We start from the raw sequence: 13,908 nt of genomic DNA, 5'->3' as shown, positions 1-13,908 counted from the left end.
TTCTACGGCGTTAAACCCTCGCTGAGATCCAACTCCCAACCCCACCACTACTCCAGGTACTTTCCAACCAGGAGCTGGCAACTAAAGACTTGGTAAAGTGGCGGCGGGGTGTGATACTGACGCATTTTCTACCCGCTCCCTGCTGCGCCGCCCGTTACCAACGCAAACGGGAGGCCGGTTCTGGTCTTGTCCCAGCAAAAGCTTCGTCCAGCCCGCTCGGGGCTGCGTTTGTGGTTGGGAGGAGCTGCTGCGAGGGAAGAAAAACGATGAAGCCCGGAGCGCAGCCCCGGTCGTCGCGCGCAGAGCTGACTCGCCCGCATTCTCCGTTGCCCGGCAACGCGTCCCTCCCACGGTCGTCATGGCGGCTGTGTCTGGCCCCGCCCCTCGGCTGGCTGGCTGGCTCCCATAGCTACCGAAGGAGGCTGCCTGCGGAAGGCAGTGGCGAGCGGCGGGGGCGGCCATCTTGGCGGCGGCGGCGGCGCCGGGGCCGGCGATGAGCGGCTCGAAGCCCAGGGTGGCGGCGGCGCCGGGAGCGTCGGGGCCGCTGAGCCGGCTGCGCGGGCGGAGCGGCTCCGAAGACGCCGCTGTGGTGCCGCCGCCGCCGATGCGAACGGTCCTGCCCCGCACGGAGGCGGAGCTGGCGGCGCTGGAAGTGATCCGGCCCGACCACGTCCTGGGGCTCACCCGCGTCACGGAGAGTGAGTAGCGACTGACTGCAGGGAGCGGGTCCCTCCTCTCGGGGGGTGGGGGTGTCTGTTTTTGGCCCCCGCCCCGCCTGTCTGGCCTCCGTTCCCCCCCCCCCCCTTCAGGGCCCGGGCAACGGGCGGATGTGAATGTTCCGCACCTTAATCTGCTCGATGTTAATGGCCCTTTTGAGGACTCTTGATTATCCCCTCGCTACGCACACATAATGGGATCCTCCCGCCGTCTGCTGCCCCCGTCCCTCCAGGCTCAACCCTGAGGGAATCAATATCCCTTCTTTTCTGCTGTGCCCAGCACGCCCAGCTCCCGGGCTCGGGCATCAATTTTCGAACGACCCCCGCAGCCCACCCCTTTCTCTTTTTGTAAGGGTAAGCAGAAGTCCCCGAGCAGCCTCGGCCATCCATCTTACCACAATGTTCAGCTGTCCTGCTGAACATTTTGTAGGACCTCTAAGCATTGCAGCTTCAACTTCCGCTATTTTCACATTGCTCAGAAATGCACCTTTTTGAGACAGGAGCAAAAACTCTTCTATGCAAACGCAATGGGGCTCAGTCTAATTCTCTTTTGAAGCTTCTTGGTTCCCGGATAGTCCAGTCTCAGTTTTGCCATACTCTAAATAGTGGCCCCGTTCAAAAAACCCAACTTTTCAGAACAGAAGTGTAGCTTTGTTTTCCTCAGAAATATCTTTTTTTACTTACTTGAAGTAGTTTGACTGAATCTAGGCTGGGGATTTCTAATCCTGGCCATTCCAGAAAAAATTATTGTTCACCATGGTTAGCGGGCCAGCTGTAAAAATTAAGAACCCTAGTTTAGCGTTCCCAAAAAACTGTTCAAACGTCACAACTGTCATTAAATTAAACCATAATTCCTCAATGTCTGAATGTCATGTACAGTATGAACCTCAGTCTGATTGGTGTGGTTTTATTTGTTGTTTTCTTGTGAGCGTTAAAAAGTTCAACATCTTATTTTAATACTGTTTGCGCTATTTTATATGAGGCTGGCCCTTGTCGTACCACCAACCCAAATAAAGAAGCTTTGGGGTTGGCTCCTGGTCTGAGTTTTGTCTGTAACCAAAGCCTGTGGTAATTCGGAGCAGGCTAAATGACATGGCACCAAGCATCTCACTCTCTGTGTGCACATAGGCAGCACCCTAATAGCAGTTCTGAATAATCCATTCAAAACCCCAGTAAGCTGATATCACACAAACCAGTGTGCAGTGTCCACATGAGATAGGCTCTGTAAGACCAGTTCCATTGTTACTTTGAATAGTCCTGCACTCCAGCTTTAGCTTTTAGTGTCTCTATGCTGCATGGCTTCTGTGCTTGTCCAGCGTTTACCTAGCAAACTGATTCTCTCAGTCTCCTTAGTCAGCCATCAACTACTTTGGACAGTTTCCTGTTCTCAGAACAGCACTCGTCAAACCCGTGACTCTAATGGGAGGCTCAGTATCTGTTCTTTTTGGCTTAGATTTTCTTTTCCTCATCAATATGGCCATCAATCATGCACCTCTTTCATATTCAGGGGTGGAAATCTGGCATTGTCTAGTATAAGCAGACTGTTCTTTAAAGTAAACTTGTACCTGAATTGAACTGTATGTGCATATATGACACCTTCCCGTGGTGGCGAACCTATGGCACTCCAGATGTTCATGGACTACAATTCCCATCAGCCCCGCCAGCATGGCCAGTTGGCAGGGGATGATGGGAATTGTAGTCCATGAACATCTGGAGTGCCATAGGTTCGCCACCACAGCCTTATACCATATTTGTTTTTGCTGCACTTAGTCCATATTGGCCCACAATATTGTCTACTTCAGTTAGCAAGAATTCTGCAAATTGTCAAGAATATAAATGTTCTCCATTCCTGCTGCCTAAGATACTTTTCTCTGAAGATTCTGGAGGCTTTCTTCTGTATTGTATAAGTGTTGGTTTCCATTTCAGGCATCTGAATGGTAGTTTTCTCCTTTTCCTTCTCATAGATTATTTGTGCAAACCTGAGGACAACATCTACAATGTTGATTTCACCAAGTTCAAGATCCGGGACCTAGAAACCGGAACGGTGCTGTTTGAAATTGCCAAACCTTCTGCTTTAGGTAAGCCAAAAAAAAAAAAAAGCTACAGGAAAGTTAAATCATTTTTTTGATCTTTTGTCTATAAATTATTGAGATTAAGACAGTGATTCTAGTGCATCTGCATAGCTTCTTCAGAATCCAGCAATCTATGGTAAGGTTTAAAAAACAATGTAGATAATGTCTGCCAAAGATTTAGAGTGCCTGCCCATGCGCTTACATTCCTGTAGCTTTATAATGTCCTAGGTAGCAAGCCCCCAGATTTGCCTTTGGAACAGACATTAAGTACATTTGATACATCCTGTTTTGTTTGATGTGTTGGAAGTGCTGTGGTTGAACTTTAGTTTCAGAATTTTAGAGCAACACACTGGATTGTAGGATTTCTCAAGTGGCAAGCCAACCCCTCACCATCCCACATGAATTTTATCTAATTCCAGAATTAACCATTATTCATTTATTATATGTTTCTCAGGTATCCTTAGCTGATCAAGTTATTGTTTTCTGGTCTCTAAATTGTGCTGTTGCAGCAGCTTTTCTCATCATATTAGGGGTAATTGTCACTGCTTCAGTTCCATTCTGCTAGCTGCTTTTCAGGATTGGTTTCTGCCATGTCTTTGTTTTTTTTGTTTTTTTGCGGGGTTCACTCTAAGGCCTATTTGTGCATAAGGTAAACAGAAACTGAATTTTAATGCTATTAGGTTGTTACGGTGTACACTAAGAGTTCTGAGTTCAGAAGTTATTTTTAACAGTTGTGTGGCGGTTTAATTCTTATCGCCTTGAGTCTCCACTATCCAAGTACTGGTATTTTCCAAGACCCCTTATTGTCTGAAGCTAGAAAATCTAAATGGTATCTCTTTGTGATCCCCTTTGTGTAACTTGAGATACAAACTACTGAGATGATCTTCTTCACAAAACATTTGAAAGTTTTACTATGCCCTTGAATAGGTCCTGTCTATATTGGACTTGCACAGGGAAATTTCTTGATGACTGTGTCCTGTGACTCAAAATTGTTTCTCACTGTGCTGCTCAGAATCTACCACATAATGTTGGGTTAGGGATGTCTCTGCATTATGTTATCACAATAAGTTAAGATTATTGTTTCTAGTCTTGTGCATGTTTTGCATAATATGCCTTAAATATTGATGTACTAAATGCCCCCCTCCCCCAAACAAGCCCTTTATCTGTCTGTCCCACACACTAGCTGACCTAAATCTGTCTCTATTGTAGCTTAGCGTTGCTTTGTCGATGAGCTAATTAGCTGGAAAAGCTGGATTTGGTGGTGAGTGCCCTGTTAAGACAAGCTCCCCTCTTTCAAAAGTGCACTAGTCAGACACTGCACCTTAAGGATGGGCATAACAAAACCACAAATGTTTGCATTATCATCTAATTCTAACTGTTCAGTAATTGTTTCTTGCAGGACAAGAAGATGACGACAATGATGACAGCGGAGAAGTTGACTCCAGTGCTGGGCGGTTCGTTCGTTACCAGTTCACTCCTGCCTTTCTGCGCCTCCGGACAGTTGGGGCAACGTGAGTAAAAGGGATGGGGAGCCACCTTTGCTAATAATTTCTGTCCCAACCCTGCCATTGTAGTGAAGTAATTTTGAGTAGATGGGTGGCAGATTCAGCAATCCAAAAAGAAGCCTAGAGTTGGAAGGACCTACTTCAATTTTGTGTTTGTGTAGAATGAGAACATCCACAACAGTTGGCTGTCTACCTTTGCTTAAAGCTGTGCAGCACAGCCCCCCTTGAATTGCTTCCAGTATTAAACTGTTCTTTCTATTAGGAAGCATCTCTTAATGTTCAGTTTACATCTAATTTCCCGTAACATAAGACCATTAGTTCTAGTCTTGCCCTTTAAAGCAGCAGAGAATGAGTCTTTGCTCTCTTCTGTATGACAGCCCTTTAGGCTTTGAAGAGTGCAGTTGTGTCTCCCCTTCAGTCTTTTCTTTTCCAGGTTAAACATTTTCCAGTTTTTTAAAGTTCCTCATAGGATTTGTTTTCCAGACCCCAACCACCTTAGTTGGCTTTGTCTGAACTTATTCCAGTTTGTCTGCAAGCTTCCTAAAACATGTTGCCCCAAACTGAACACAGTGCTCCAGAAGAGGTCTTAGTGCAGAGTGAAGTAGAGCTATTGCTCCTTGAGACTTGCATACTGTGCTTCTTTCAGGGCAGCCTAAAATCACATGGATGTATTTGTGCTGGTGCATCACACTGTCAATTCAGGTTTTTCATGTGTACTGCTCTAAGCCAAATATTCTTCATCCTATATCTGTGTAGTTGATTGTTTTCACTTAAGTTGTCTTCACCTAAATGCTATGTCCTGTATAAATTCTGTGACCTGTATAAATTAAGCAAGGGTTCATAGTTCGTCTGATTTTGTATAATTTATTTTACATAACTTTGATAACTAGTCATGGAGAAGGGGCAGGAACTATTTGGAGATTTGGAACCCCAAGTTCCAGTCACTAGAAATCCAGTCAGCCCTTTAAGGTTTCAGTGAGGGTTGCCCAAGTACTTGCAAGCGTCTCTTCATAACCATAGGAGCCAAAAACCTGCATTGCCCTTATTTAAATAAAAGAACAACAGTCTGTATCTTTCTCCACTTCTTGCACCTTTTGAGCACTCCGGCAGCACAACACTCCCTTTTCTATTGTAGTTCAGCACAGATGTTATCTCGAGGGAGAGGTCAGCGTAACCCCAGTGTCTCCTTTCCTACCTTGTTCTCCTCTTGCCCATCCTTTCTTTGCAGTGTTGAATTCACAGTGGGAAACAAGCCCGTATCAAACTTCCGCATGATTGAGAGGCATTACTTCAGAGACTGCCTGCTCAAGAACTTTGACTTTGATTTCGGCTTCTGCATCCCAAATAGCAGGAACACTTGTGAACACATTTATGAATTCCCTCAGCTTTCGGAGGACCTTAGTAAGTATTTTTCCATAAAGATTTACTTTGGCAGGCTTAGGCAGAGGGTCTGTAGAGTCCAGAATTCTGACAATCGCTATAGCCTTTCACACGGAAAGATGACAATGCAGCCAAGCATGCTGCGGTGGAAATTGCAGCAGTCCACGACCACATTGTAAAGTAGGGCAGATTCTGTTTGAAGATAAAAGAATTGTACTTAGGCACCAACTTTGTCAAAACCATTATTGTTGGCAATGTTAAACATAGTGCTTTGATAAAAGAGTCCTTTTAGTGCTCCAGATTTCGTTTTCTAAAGTTGTGCCCACCATTTTGTGTGCTCCATGCTGCTGTGGGGAACAAAATGGCAGGCGCAACTTTAGAAAATGAAAATGTTGCTATGTCCAGAGCACTAAAAAGACTCTTTTATCAAAGTGGTATGTTTAACTTTGCAGCCGATAATGGCGTATAAGTACAATTCTTCGGTCTTCAAAGAGAATCTCGGGGGGTGGGAAGAAAGATTTGGCAGTTTGATTCATGTCTTCCAGTCATCTTTTCATGAGAAAGGGTATAGGAGCCTTTGCAAACTGGGCAGCATGTTAATCAGAAACCATTCAACCCAAGCCAGATTTCCAGAATACTTGACTTTAGGGTCTTGGAGAGGCCAATTTCGCCATTAATTGTCTCCCTCCCTTCACTGTCTCTCAGCTACTCTCAATGGGCCAAAGACAATAAGCACGCTAAATCCTGGTCATGCTGTGTTTTTGCAGAGAGGGTATTTTTAATTTATTAGCGAATTTTTGTGTGTGTTTACTTAGGAAATTATGTGATCATGCAGAAATCCTCACTTTATCTTCAGGTGGGTTCATTTTGTGATAGGCCCCTAACCATGAAATTGAGTATTACCTCAGGGAGCAAGCTGGATGTTTTTAGAGAATCAAATAGTGGGATAGAAAGGAATTTCTGGGAACCTCTGACATGTGTATGCATACATATGCATCCCTTCTTCTGCAGAATATTATAATATTAGGGACTTCAGCAGACCAGTTTCCCTCTTTGTTCTCTCCCTGGCATTTGAATCTCTGCTACCAAAGCATACTCAGTCCTCATGATTAGGCATTTTGGGCTGCTCCTCCCCCTTCGTTAATTTTCAAAGTCATATTTTTCTGTGTATCTGGGGCATCCCCAAATTGTTCAAAAATTGTATACGTTAGGTCATACTATTTGGCTATTTTTATGATTGGCTTGAACCACCTACTGTGTTATCACTGAATGGAAGGCCATGCTATGAGGGACTCATTTCCCAGACTCTCCCATACACCACTGTTAGGAAGAAGTAATAAATACTTAACTTCTGCATTCAGAGACTCCCCCTGCTCCCTGGCAAAGGTCTGTCTTCTCATTCTTCCCCCAGCCAGGCCACCTCCCATGCAGTCTTTCAGTGGCCTGCACGCTTGCCACACACAGTTGTCCCTCCCTACTCTGGAGTTGTGTTTGCTGCTGGGTCCTGGGTCTAGAAGGCTGGTAGAGATGAAGAATGTGGTTAAGAGCAGGGGATGCTGAGTCATTTGCTCATGTGTTCACTTCCCTGGTTTGGGTGCAGACTTGTGTAAAGTTAAGCAAGTTGCTTGTGCTGCATGCTGCTGTTCCCCATTGTTATCTGCTCTGTGGCTCCTTGAAGATAAAACAGCTTGGCAGAGGAAAACTTCCCCAGCCCCTCTCTCCTCCAGGATTCCTTTGGCAAAATGGTAGCTGATACATTTTGCACTCCTCTCAGTTGCTCCAGATGTCCCTGTTAAGATCTCAACCACACCTGCTGCTCTGTCACTTCTTGTTTTAATTTCCTGAAAAAGCAGGTAATATATGGGATGGTGGATACATACTATGAGTCATCCATTCCCCAGCTGCAAGTTTCCCTTCCCTCAAATCTCCCATATATCTCTTGGGGAAAGAGACGCAACATACCCCGCTTCTCCATTTTATCATTTGAACTTAGAGTTAGGCATACTACAGGCCCCAACATGTCACTATATCTAATAAGAAATGGGCCCACCCCATCATGATAATGAAAGCAGCAAAACTGGAGCACCTACCCACAAAGTAGCTGCAGTTGCTACAGACTCAGGGATTCCCAGGATATTCAACAAACTGTGACCATAAATGAACCAAAAGGAAGGGAACTCCACCCACAAATGGCCTAATGAAGAGCATGAAATGTTGAAGTTGAGAAAATTGGCCTTTTCAGACCTCTGAGAAAGAATCCTGGAGATAAATATAGGGGAATGGGGGAGGGGAGGTGGGATATCAGAATTGTATCCCCCTCTCACTACAGTCCCATGTGGTTCATCCTGCCTGTAACTATTTCTAATTGTAAAACTGATTTGCCCCTGTGCAGCTGATGAAAGCATCAAAGCCAAGATATCCACCAACAAGGTTGGTGTCTTTATACATTTATGAGATGCCCAGGAATGGAGAAAAATTAGACTGCAAAATTATATGGGAACATTGCATTCTCCTAAGCGGGTTTGTAGCTCAGCAGACAGAGATGAGGCTAGGGGCAATTAGATACAGGGCCTTTTCTGTGGTGGCACCTCCTCTTGAGGCTTGCTTGGAGCCTCTTTTACTGTCTTTTAGGTGCTAGGGCAAAACATGTGTTTTTACCCAGACTTTAATTGGAACTTTTCTCTTTCTAGCTTTGTAATGGTTTACTTCTATTCTGAGGTTTGTTTTATGCTGTTCATGCCCTTGACTGTTTTTGTATTCATAATTTATTATTTTAACTGTGAGCCACCTCCAGTAAGACTGAAGATGCTGCATAGAACTTTCCTAAATAAATTAATTATTCAGAAGGAATTTTTTTCAAAAATTTGCTTTTTGAGGACAGAAACTACTCCAGAAAGAAGGAATGTGGAGGGCAGCTGAGACATAGGGGTGGATGTTGTAGGTGAAGATAGCAGCTTACTCCAAGCCCTTGAGGATGTAGTCCTGGAGGAGAATCTCTTGGTGGAGGGGACTGTGATTAGCTGTGGGCTCCTACCTTGTGTGTTCCGCTTTCATTTGTTATCGTGTGGTTGCAGGAAGCTGTCATGTGTGGTTACTCCTTTAGGATTCATTGACTGAGAGCTGTGCTGTAGCTTGGGTTCCTTCCAGCAAGCTAGGTAATCCAGCAAGTATGAGCGTACAATTCAAATAACATTTCTGAAGCAGGTTGGTTGGCTTTCCTCTCTTCTGGCAGCTGTAGGATTCAAGCCAACCCAAGGGCCAGTTTCAGATGTCAGTTTCAGACTGTGGTTTGTTTTTTAGCTCTGCATAACAAGCTCTTTTCTCACCACAGTCCGCCTGATGGTTGAAAACCCCTATGAGACTCGCTCAGACAGCTTCTACTTTGTAGACAACAAACTCATCATGCACAATAAGGCCGACTACGCGTACAATGGAGGACAGTAGCTGTTACAACTGCATCCTTCGGACTTTGTGCTACTATTAGCTATTTTGGATGCACAGACGGCGAGCAGAAGAGCCAGTTCCTGCTCCATTGCCTCTTGTGAAACATTCTGCAAGGCTCAAGATGTGAAATGAAGGGTGACCGGATATGACAGTAAAAGTGCTCTGCTTGCAAGTCTGCCTTTCCCAGCAGTGTTACTTCCTTGGCCTCTGGTTTCCAACGATACTTTAGTCAGGTAACAGGTCAGACCATGAAGTGTTAACTGATGTAGCAGTTCTTGTCATTGGACAGACTTGACTTGTATTCCTCCCACCCCCCGAAAAAGACCACTTTCTGTCCAGAGATCATTGGGCCAGATTCTGCAGTGTTAAGCTGCTGCCTTTCCCAGGTACTGAGGGAAAATCAAATAGCAGTCTCCCTTTGAATGGTTCTGGAAGCTGGTTAATAACTTTGGGATCACTAGTGGTTCAGCCTGTGTATGTAATTGTGACTCCTTCACAATTTTCTTGCTGCCCAGTGATTCTCAAAGACAAAATTAGGATAGGAACTTCAAATGAGTCACTCCACGTTTAAAAGGAGCGGGACTGTTTCTTCGGCCTGGCATGATCGTAGTGAATTCCTTGTGCACCTTTTTGCAAAGAGGATACCCAGAGACAGTGTCATGGAGGGCCAGACTAGATTGGGGGGAGGGGCAGGTTCCATTCCCTGTTCTAACATGAAGCTCCTTGGGTGATCTTGGTGCAGTCTCTCTGTTTCAGCATAACCTACCTCATGGGGTCCTTGTGAGGATAAAGGGAGTTGGGGTGAGAAAAATACATTTTTGTGTCCAGGCAATGGGAGGAGGCAGAGCTAAGCACTAGCACCTCCCACAGCTTCCAGTCCCATCAGACAGTTTTGCTGTTTCCTTGAGGCAGTGTGCAGAATGAGGTGTGAGAGTGTTATCAGGAGCTGCCTGATAGGTATGCCAAATGGAAGGTCAGATCTTCCCAGGGCTTTCTCCTGTATTCACTGAAAAGGCAACAATTCCTGAAAAGGTATTATCATAAATGGTGGTGTTAATCAGCCTATATTTACCTGGACCAGGGCTTCAGCTCATGCCATTATCAGACTGGACTCTAGAGGCTCTCTTAGTATGGTGAGGTGCAGCCCTTCTACTTAACAATGAAGTGAAACAAAAAATTAAGGGATCTCCCCTCCCCTCCCCCCCCCAAAAATAAAAGTTATAGTGCTGAGTTTCTGTTTATGATTTCCCTGCTTGGTTGGGAAATTGATGAGTCCCTTGCTTATGGGGATGCAGCTCATTCTTAACATTAGACTCATGTAGTATATAGACAGCAAGCCAGTCAATGAGAACCTGGTCCCAGGAGAAATGAGAGTGTGTCTCAGTCATTGCGACAGGAGTCTTCTTCTCTGTCTGTGATTACCTGCCACTGTCTTCCTTGTCCCCATCTTCTCTTCCCTACCTTATCCCATATGGTGTTTCCTGTGCCAGAGAAGAAGCTGTGTCTTGGAGTACGGCATTTTTAAAAGCTCTTGATCAGCTGCTGATTATCCTGTGTGGTAATCTGCGTAAGATACAATTCAAGTAAAATCGGATGACCTTAGAAGAATGTTGCGGGCACTTGAGCTTGTCCCTTTGGAGGGAAATCCCCTCATGCCCTGGCAGTAAATCCCTACTGGGGTAGTGACAATCCACAAATGGGACAGCATGAGGCGATGGAGTGGCCATTGAAGAAAGCACGAGATGACAATTGCTTGATCTCATGTCTAAAAGACAAAATATTGTGAGCACCCCAAACGTGTGAAATAGAGGAGTACAATAAAGTTGGGCAAACTTCAAAGACATACCTTAGTTCTTTAAAAAAAAACACTGGATAATGAAGACTATTTTTTTCATATACCTGTCTCATTTCTTCCAAAAAATCACTGGTGATTCAAAGCTTGGGTGTCTTGTATGCCTCTTCCAGCTCCTCAGTTGTCTCTTGAATTATACGAATTTTGTTGCAGCCTCCCTTCTGTTTTCCACAGAAAGGTGCCTTTTTCTCCCTGCATCCAAGGCCACATAACAGAGGAGCTTGATTCTTGTCCCATAGAAGCGAGTGGAAGTCCCTGCATCCATGTGGTTAAACACCCAGTGCCTTTAAACATCATTCTGTGTGTGGCTCAGGCATGTACATGTAGCAGATCCCGTCTGTTTCCTGTACCTGGGTGCAGTCAGAAGGGTTATATAGTAATCTAACCCAGGAGTAGGTACAGTCAGCAATAAAGTCTTGTCAGGGAAGTTTATTTCAGTGACTTGCTCTCTGTACAGTGTCATCTGTTCTCTTGAAAGTTGATGCTCCTCCCTCTAGAAATCCAGCTGCTCTTTGTGTGCCTTGTATGAGAATAAGCTACCACATCAGCAATAAGAAACAGAAGGGCTGGGGGTGGGAAAAGCAGAGTAGCTTTTGGATGCTGGCAGTGGCCTGCTGCTTTAGTGGACCAAATGCTGAATGGGAGAAGGATGCTAGATGTGCCACTTAGTACTGTCTGGGACACTTTCTGAAGAAGTGTCACCCTCAGTTCATGTGAAGTCCTGCTCTTCGCTAGTGGTTAGCTTGTGCATTTGTTTTTCTTTTGCTGTCCTTGTTCTTTTGCTCCCGATACCATATTTGTTGGGATCGCTAGGCTGTTGGGGTAACATTCCCTCCAAGAGAACTGTCATTCTGCTTGCTAAGGAGATAAGCTGTAAGTCTGCTATACTGACCAAGGAGGAAGCAGATATAATAAGAGCCTCCATCCAAAGAATGGAGCATTTAAGCATATCCTTTGATTGCCTGGGCCACTCACTCCAGCAGCTATGAATCCTTCAAAATTTGCCATGTTAAAACTAGCTTAATACTTCTTATACACCCATTGCATGGGTGACAGAGGAGTTAAGATATCTGGTACCCCAGGCCTGTCCAGTGAATATGGACTGAAGTGTTAATCTCCCTGACTTGATTTAGTCATCACCTTCCTTTTGTGTCTATGTGTTTCTTCTTATCCCTGTGAAGGACGAAGGGAGAAGTGTGGTGCTTGTAGTTCACCTTGTGTAGGAATTACACACACAACACTTGGAAGCAGGGAACATTAACAGAAATTAATTGGAGAGGCACTGACTGGTACTAGGTAGGGGATTGTGGTCGGAGTATCATAGTTACCATCAAGTCTCTGCCCTGAAGTGTCAAACTGTTAGAGTGGGTGTTGGTCTCATGATGGTTTTGACAAAGACTGCTGTTTCAATGTTATTACACTCATAGTTGGATGCTACTCAGCTCTGCACATCTCAAATGTTGAACGTAGCCCTTAGAGTAATAAATGACATCCTTCATCACAGCAACACGAAATGAAGGAGACCTGCTAACAAGGAGCTATATTCTGTTACCAGTTCCCATTTGTGAAACACCAGCAAATGACCTGATCAGTTGTGTGGACCACTTGTTTTTGTGTTGAGTATTCTAAAACCACATCAGCCTCAGGCAAGATATTAATGTATTTCTCAGTGCCCCTGATTTTGAGGGGAGCTTGCTTGTGATGACAGTATAAGACTGGTTATACAGAACTATGTGTTCAAATTACCAGCATGGGGGGTGGGTGACCAGTTGCAGTGCTGTCAGAATGGATTCCCAGCACAGCTTTCTAACTCTGAATTGGACATGGAAGCAGTTCCCTATCTGTATCCTCTTGCAACTAGCCTTTCTGTTCTGTGGTGGTCTTTGACAGAGAGTATATCCATGTCTTGGTCTTTGTTTTTCTTTGTGTCTGTAGCCTAGAAAAGGGCACTAGTCGTTGTTCCTTTTACATGTAGGAAGAACAGTAGCAAGTCCAGAAGAGTTCTCCCAAGTATATTTTTCTGTCAAGGTATTTTTCCACAAAGAATGGCTGAAATGTCAACAGAACTATATGTGATTCCCTCCTTCCTCCTCTTCCAGTTTCCCTACCCAGGATTGACCTGTCATCTTGTCTCTTTCCCTGAACATAGTAAATTCTAGCTGACTTATTTGTATAAAATGTTATTTTGTCACAAGCAATAGTAATAAAAAAACCCCTAACATTTACACTTGAGTCTTGTCTTATTTTTTTCATGCTCTTTGGGGGCAGATCTGCATTCAGTGGTCTTAGAAATTCTGAAAATAGAGCCATTGAATCCCAGTCTACACACAGCTGGGCAATAAGTAGTTTAGATGTTCCACCTTGAAGCATCTAGTGACTGCCGATAATAGGAGTTCTTAACTTTACATCTCTTGTTAAGACTGTACAACAATAGTGGTGGACCCACTTCTCAGTCAGAAATGTTTGGTTGCCGAACCCATGTGGAGTAAGACCAGGTGTGCTTCCTTCCCACCTGACTAACATGGGTGGTCAGACAAGAAAAAAGCACACCATGCCCAGCAGATTCCAATGACCCTTGCGGGAGGAGGATCCTTCACTTGACATTTATAATGCAACTGCTTGGTAGTATCCATGCCAGCCCCCAGGACGATGTCTTTTTTAATCAGTTTATACCTGTTTTCAGTATATTAATGAAGGTGAATTAGTCTGTTCCCTCCGCTCTTATTTTCCAGCACTAATATCTTCACCACTGGCAGATGTTGCAGGGGTTTTGGTGACCACATAGGAAAGCTTGCCTACCCTTCAACCTAATGTTTCAAAAGGTTGTTTAAAAGATTCCATAAGCTCTGCATTCCATTTCAATTTCAAACAGTACCCAGACTCATTATGTAACATTTCTGGAAATTTAAGATTCTGTAGCAATAAAGTTTTACTGATGA

At 44.5% G+C, this 13,908-nt stretch overlaps 1 protein-coding gene across 1 annotated transcript; it reads left to right on the top strand.

Annotated features, from left to right (window-relative positions):
- Positions 1-400: 400 nt before the first annotated feature.
- On the top strand, positions 401-13,194 carry UNC119B (unc-119 lipid binding chaperone B). Its single transcript, XM_048514265.1, has 5 exons — positions 401-698; positions 2,681-2,794; positions 4,188-4,299; positions 5,522-5,694; positions 9,005-13,194. The coding sequence occupies exons 1-5, from the start codon at positions 494-496 to the stop codon at positions 9,115-9,117; spliced, it is 717 nt and encodes a 238-aa protein (XP_048370222.1). The 5' UTR covers positions 401-493; the 3' UTR covers positions 9,118-13,194.
- The last annotated feature ends 714 nt before the right edge of the window (positions 13,195-13,908 follow it).

This window comes from Sphaerodactylus townsendi, linkage group LG13 (assembly GCF_021028975.2).
Source record: "Sphaerodactylus townsendi isolate TG3544 linkage group LG13, MPM_Stown_v2.3, whole genome shotgun sequence".
NCBI classification, from domain to species: Eukaryota; Metazoa; Chordata; class Lepidosauria; order Squamata; family Sphaerodactylidae; genus Sphaerodactylus; species Sphaerodactylus townsendi.
Note: the sequence above shows the minus strand (reverse complement) of the source record. Positions and strands in the feature narration are given on the sequence as shown.

Bases quoted from the DNA above. Each gene is read 5' to 3' on its own strand.
- UNC119B (XM_048514265.1), top strand. From the start codon at position 494: ATGAGCGGCTCGAAGCCCAGGGTGGCGGCGGCGCCGGGAGCGTCGGGG. The intron at 699-2,680 runs GTGAGTAGCGAC...TCCTTCTCATAG, and splicing joins GCTCACCCGCGTCACGGAGA to ATTATTTGTGCAAACCTGAG. The intron at 5,695-9,004 runs GTAAGTATTTTT...TTCTCACCACAG, and splicing joins TCAGCTTTCGGAGGACCTTA to TCCGCCTGATGGTTGAAAAC.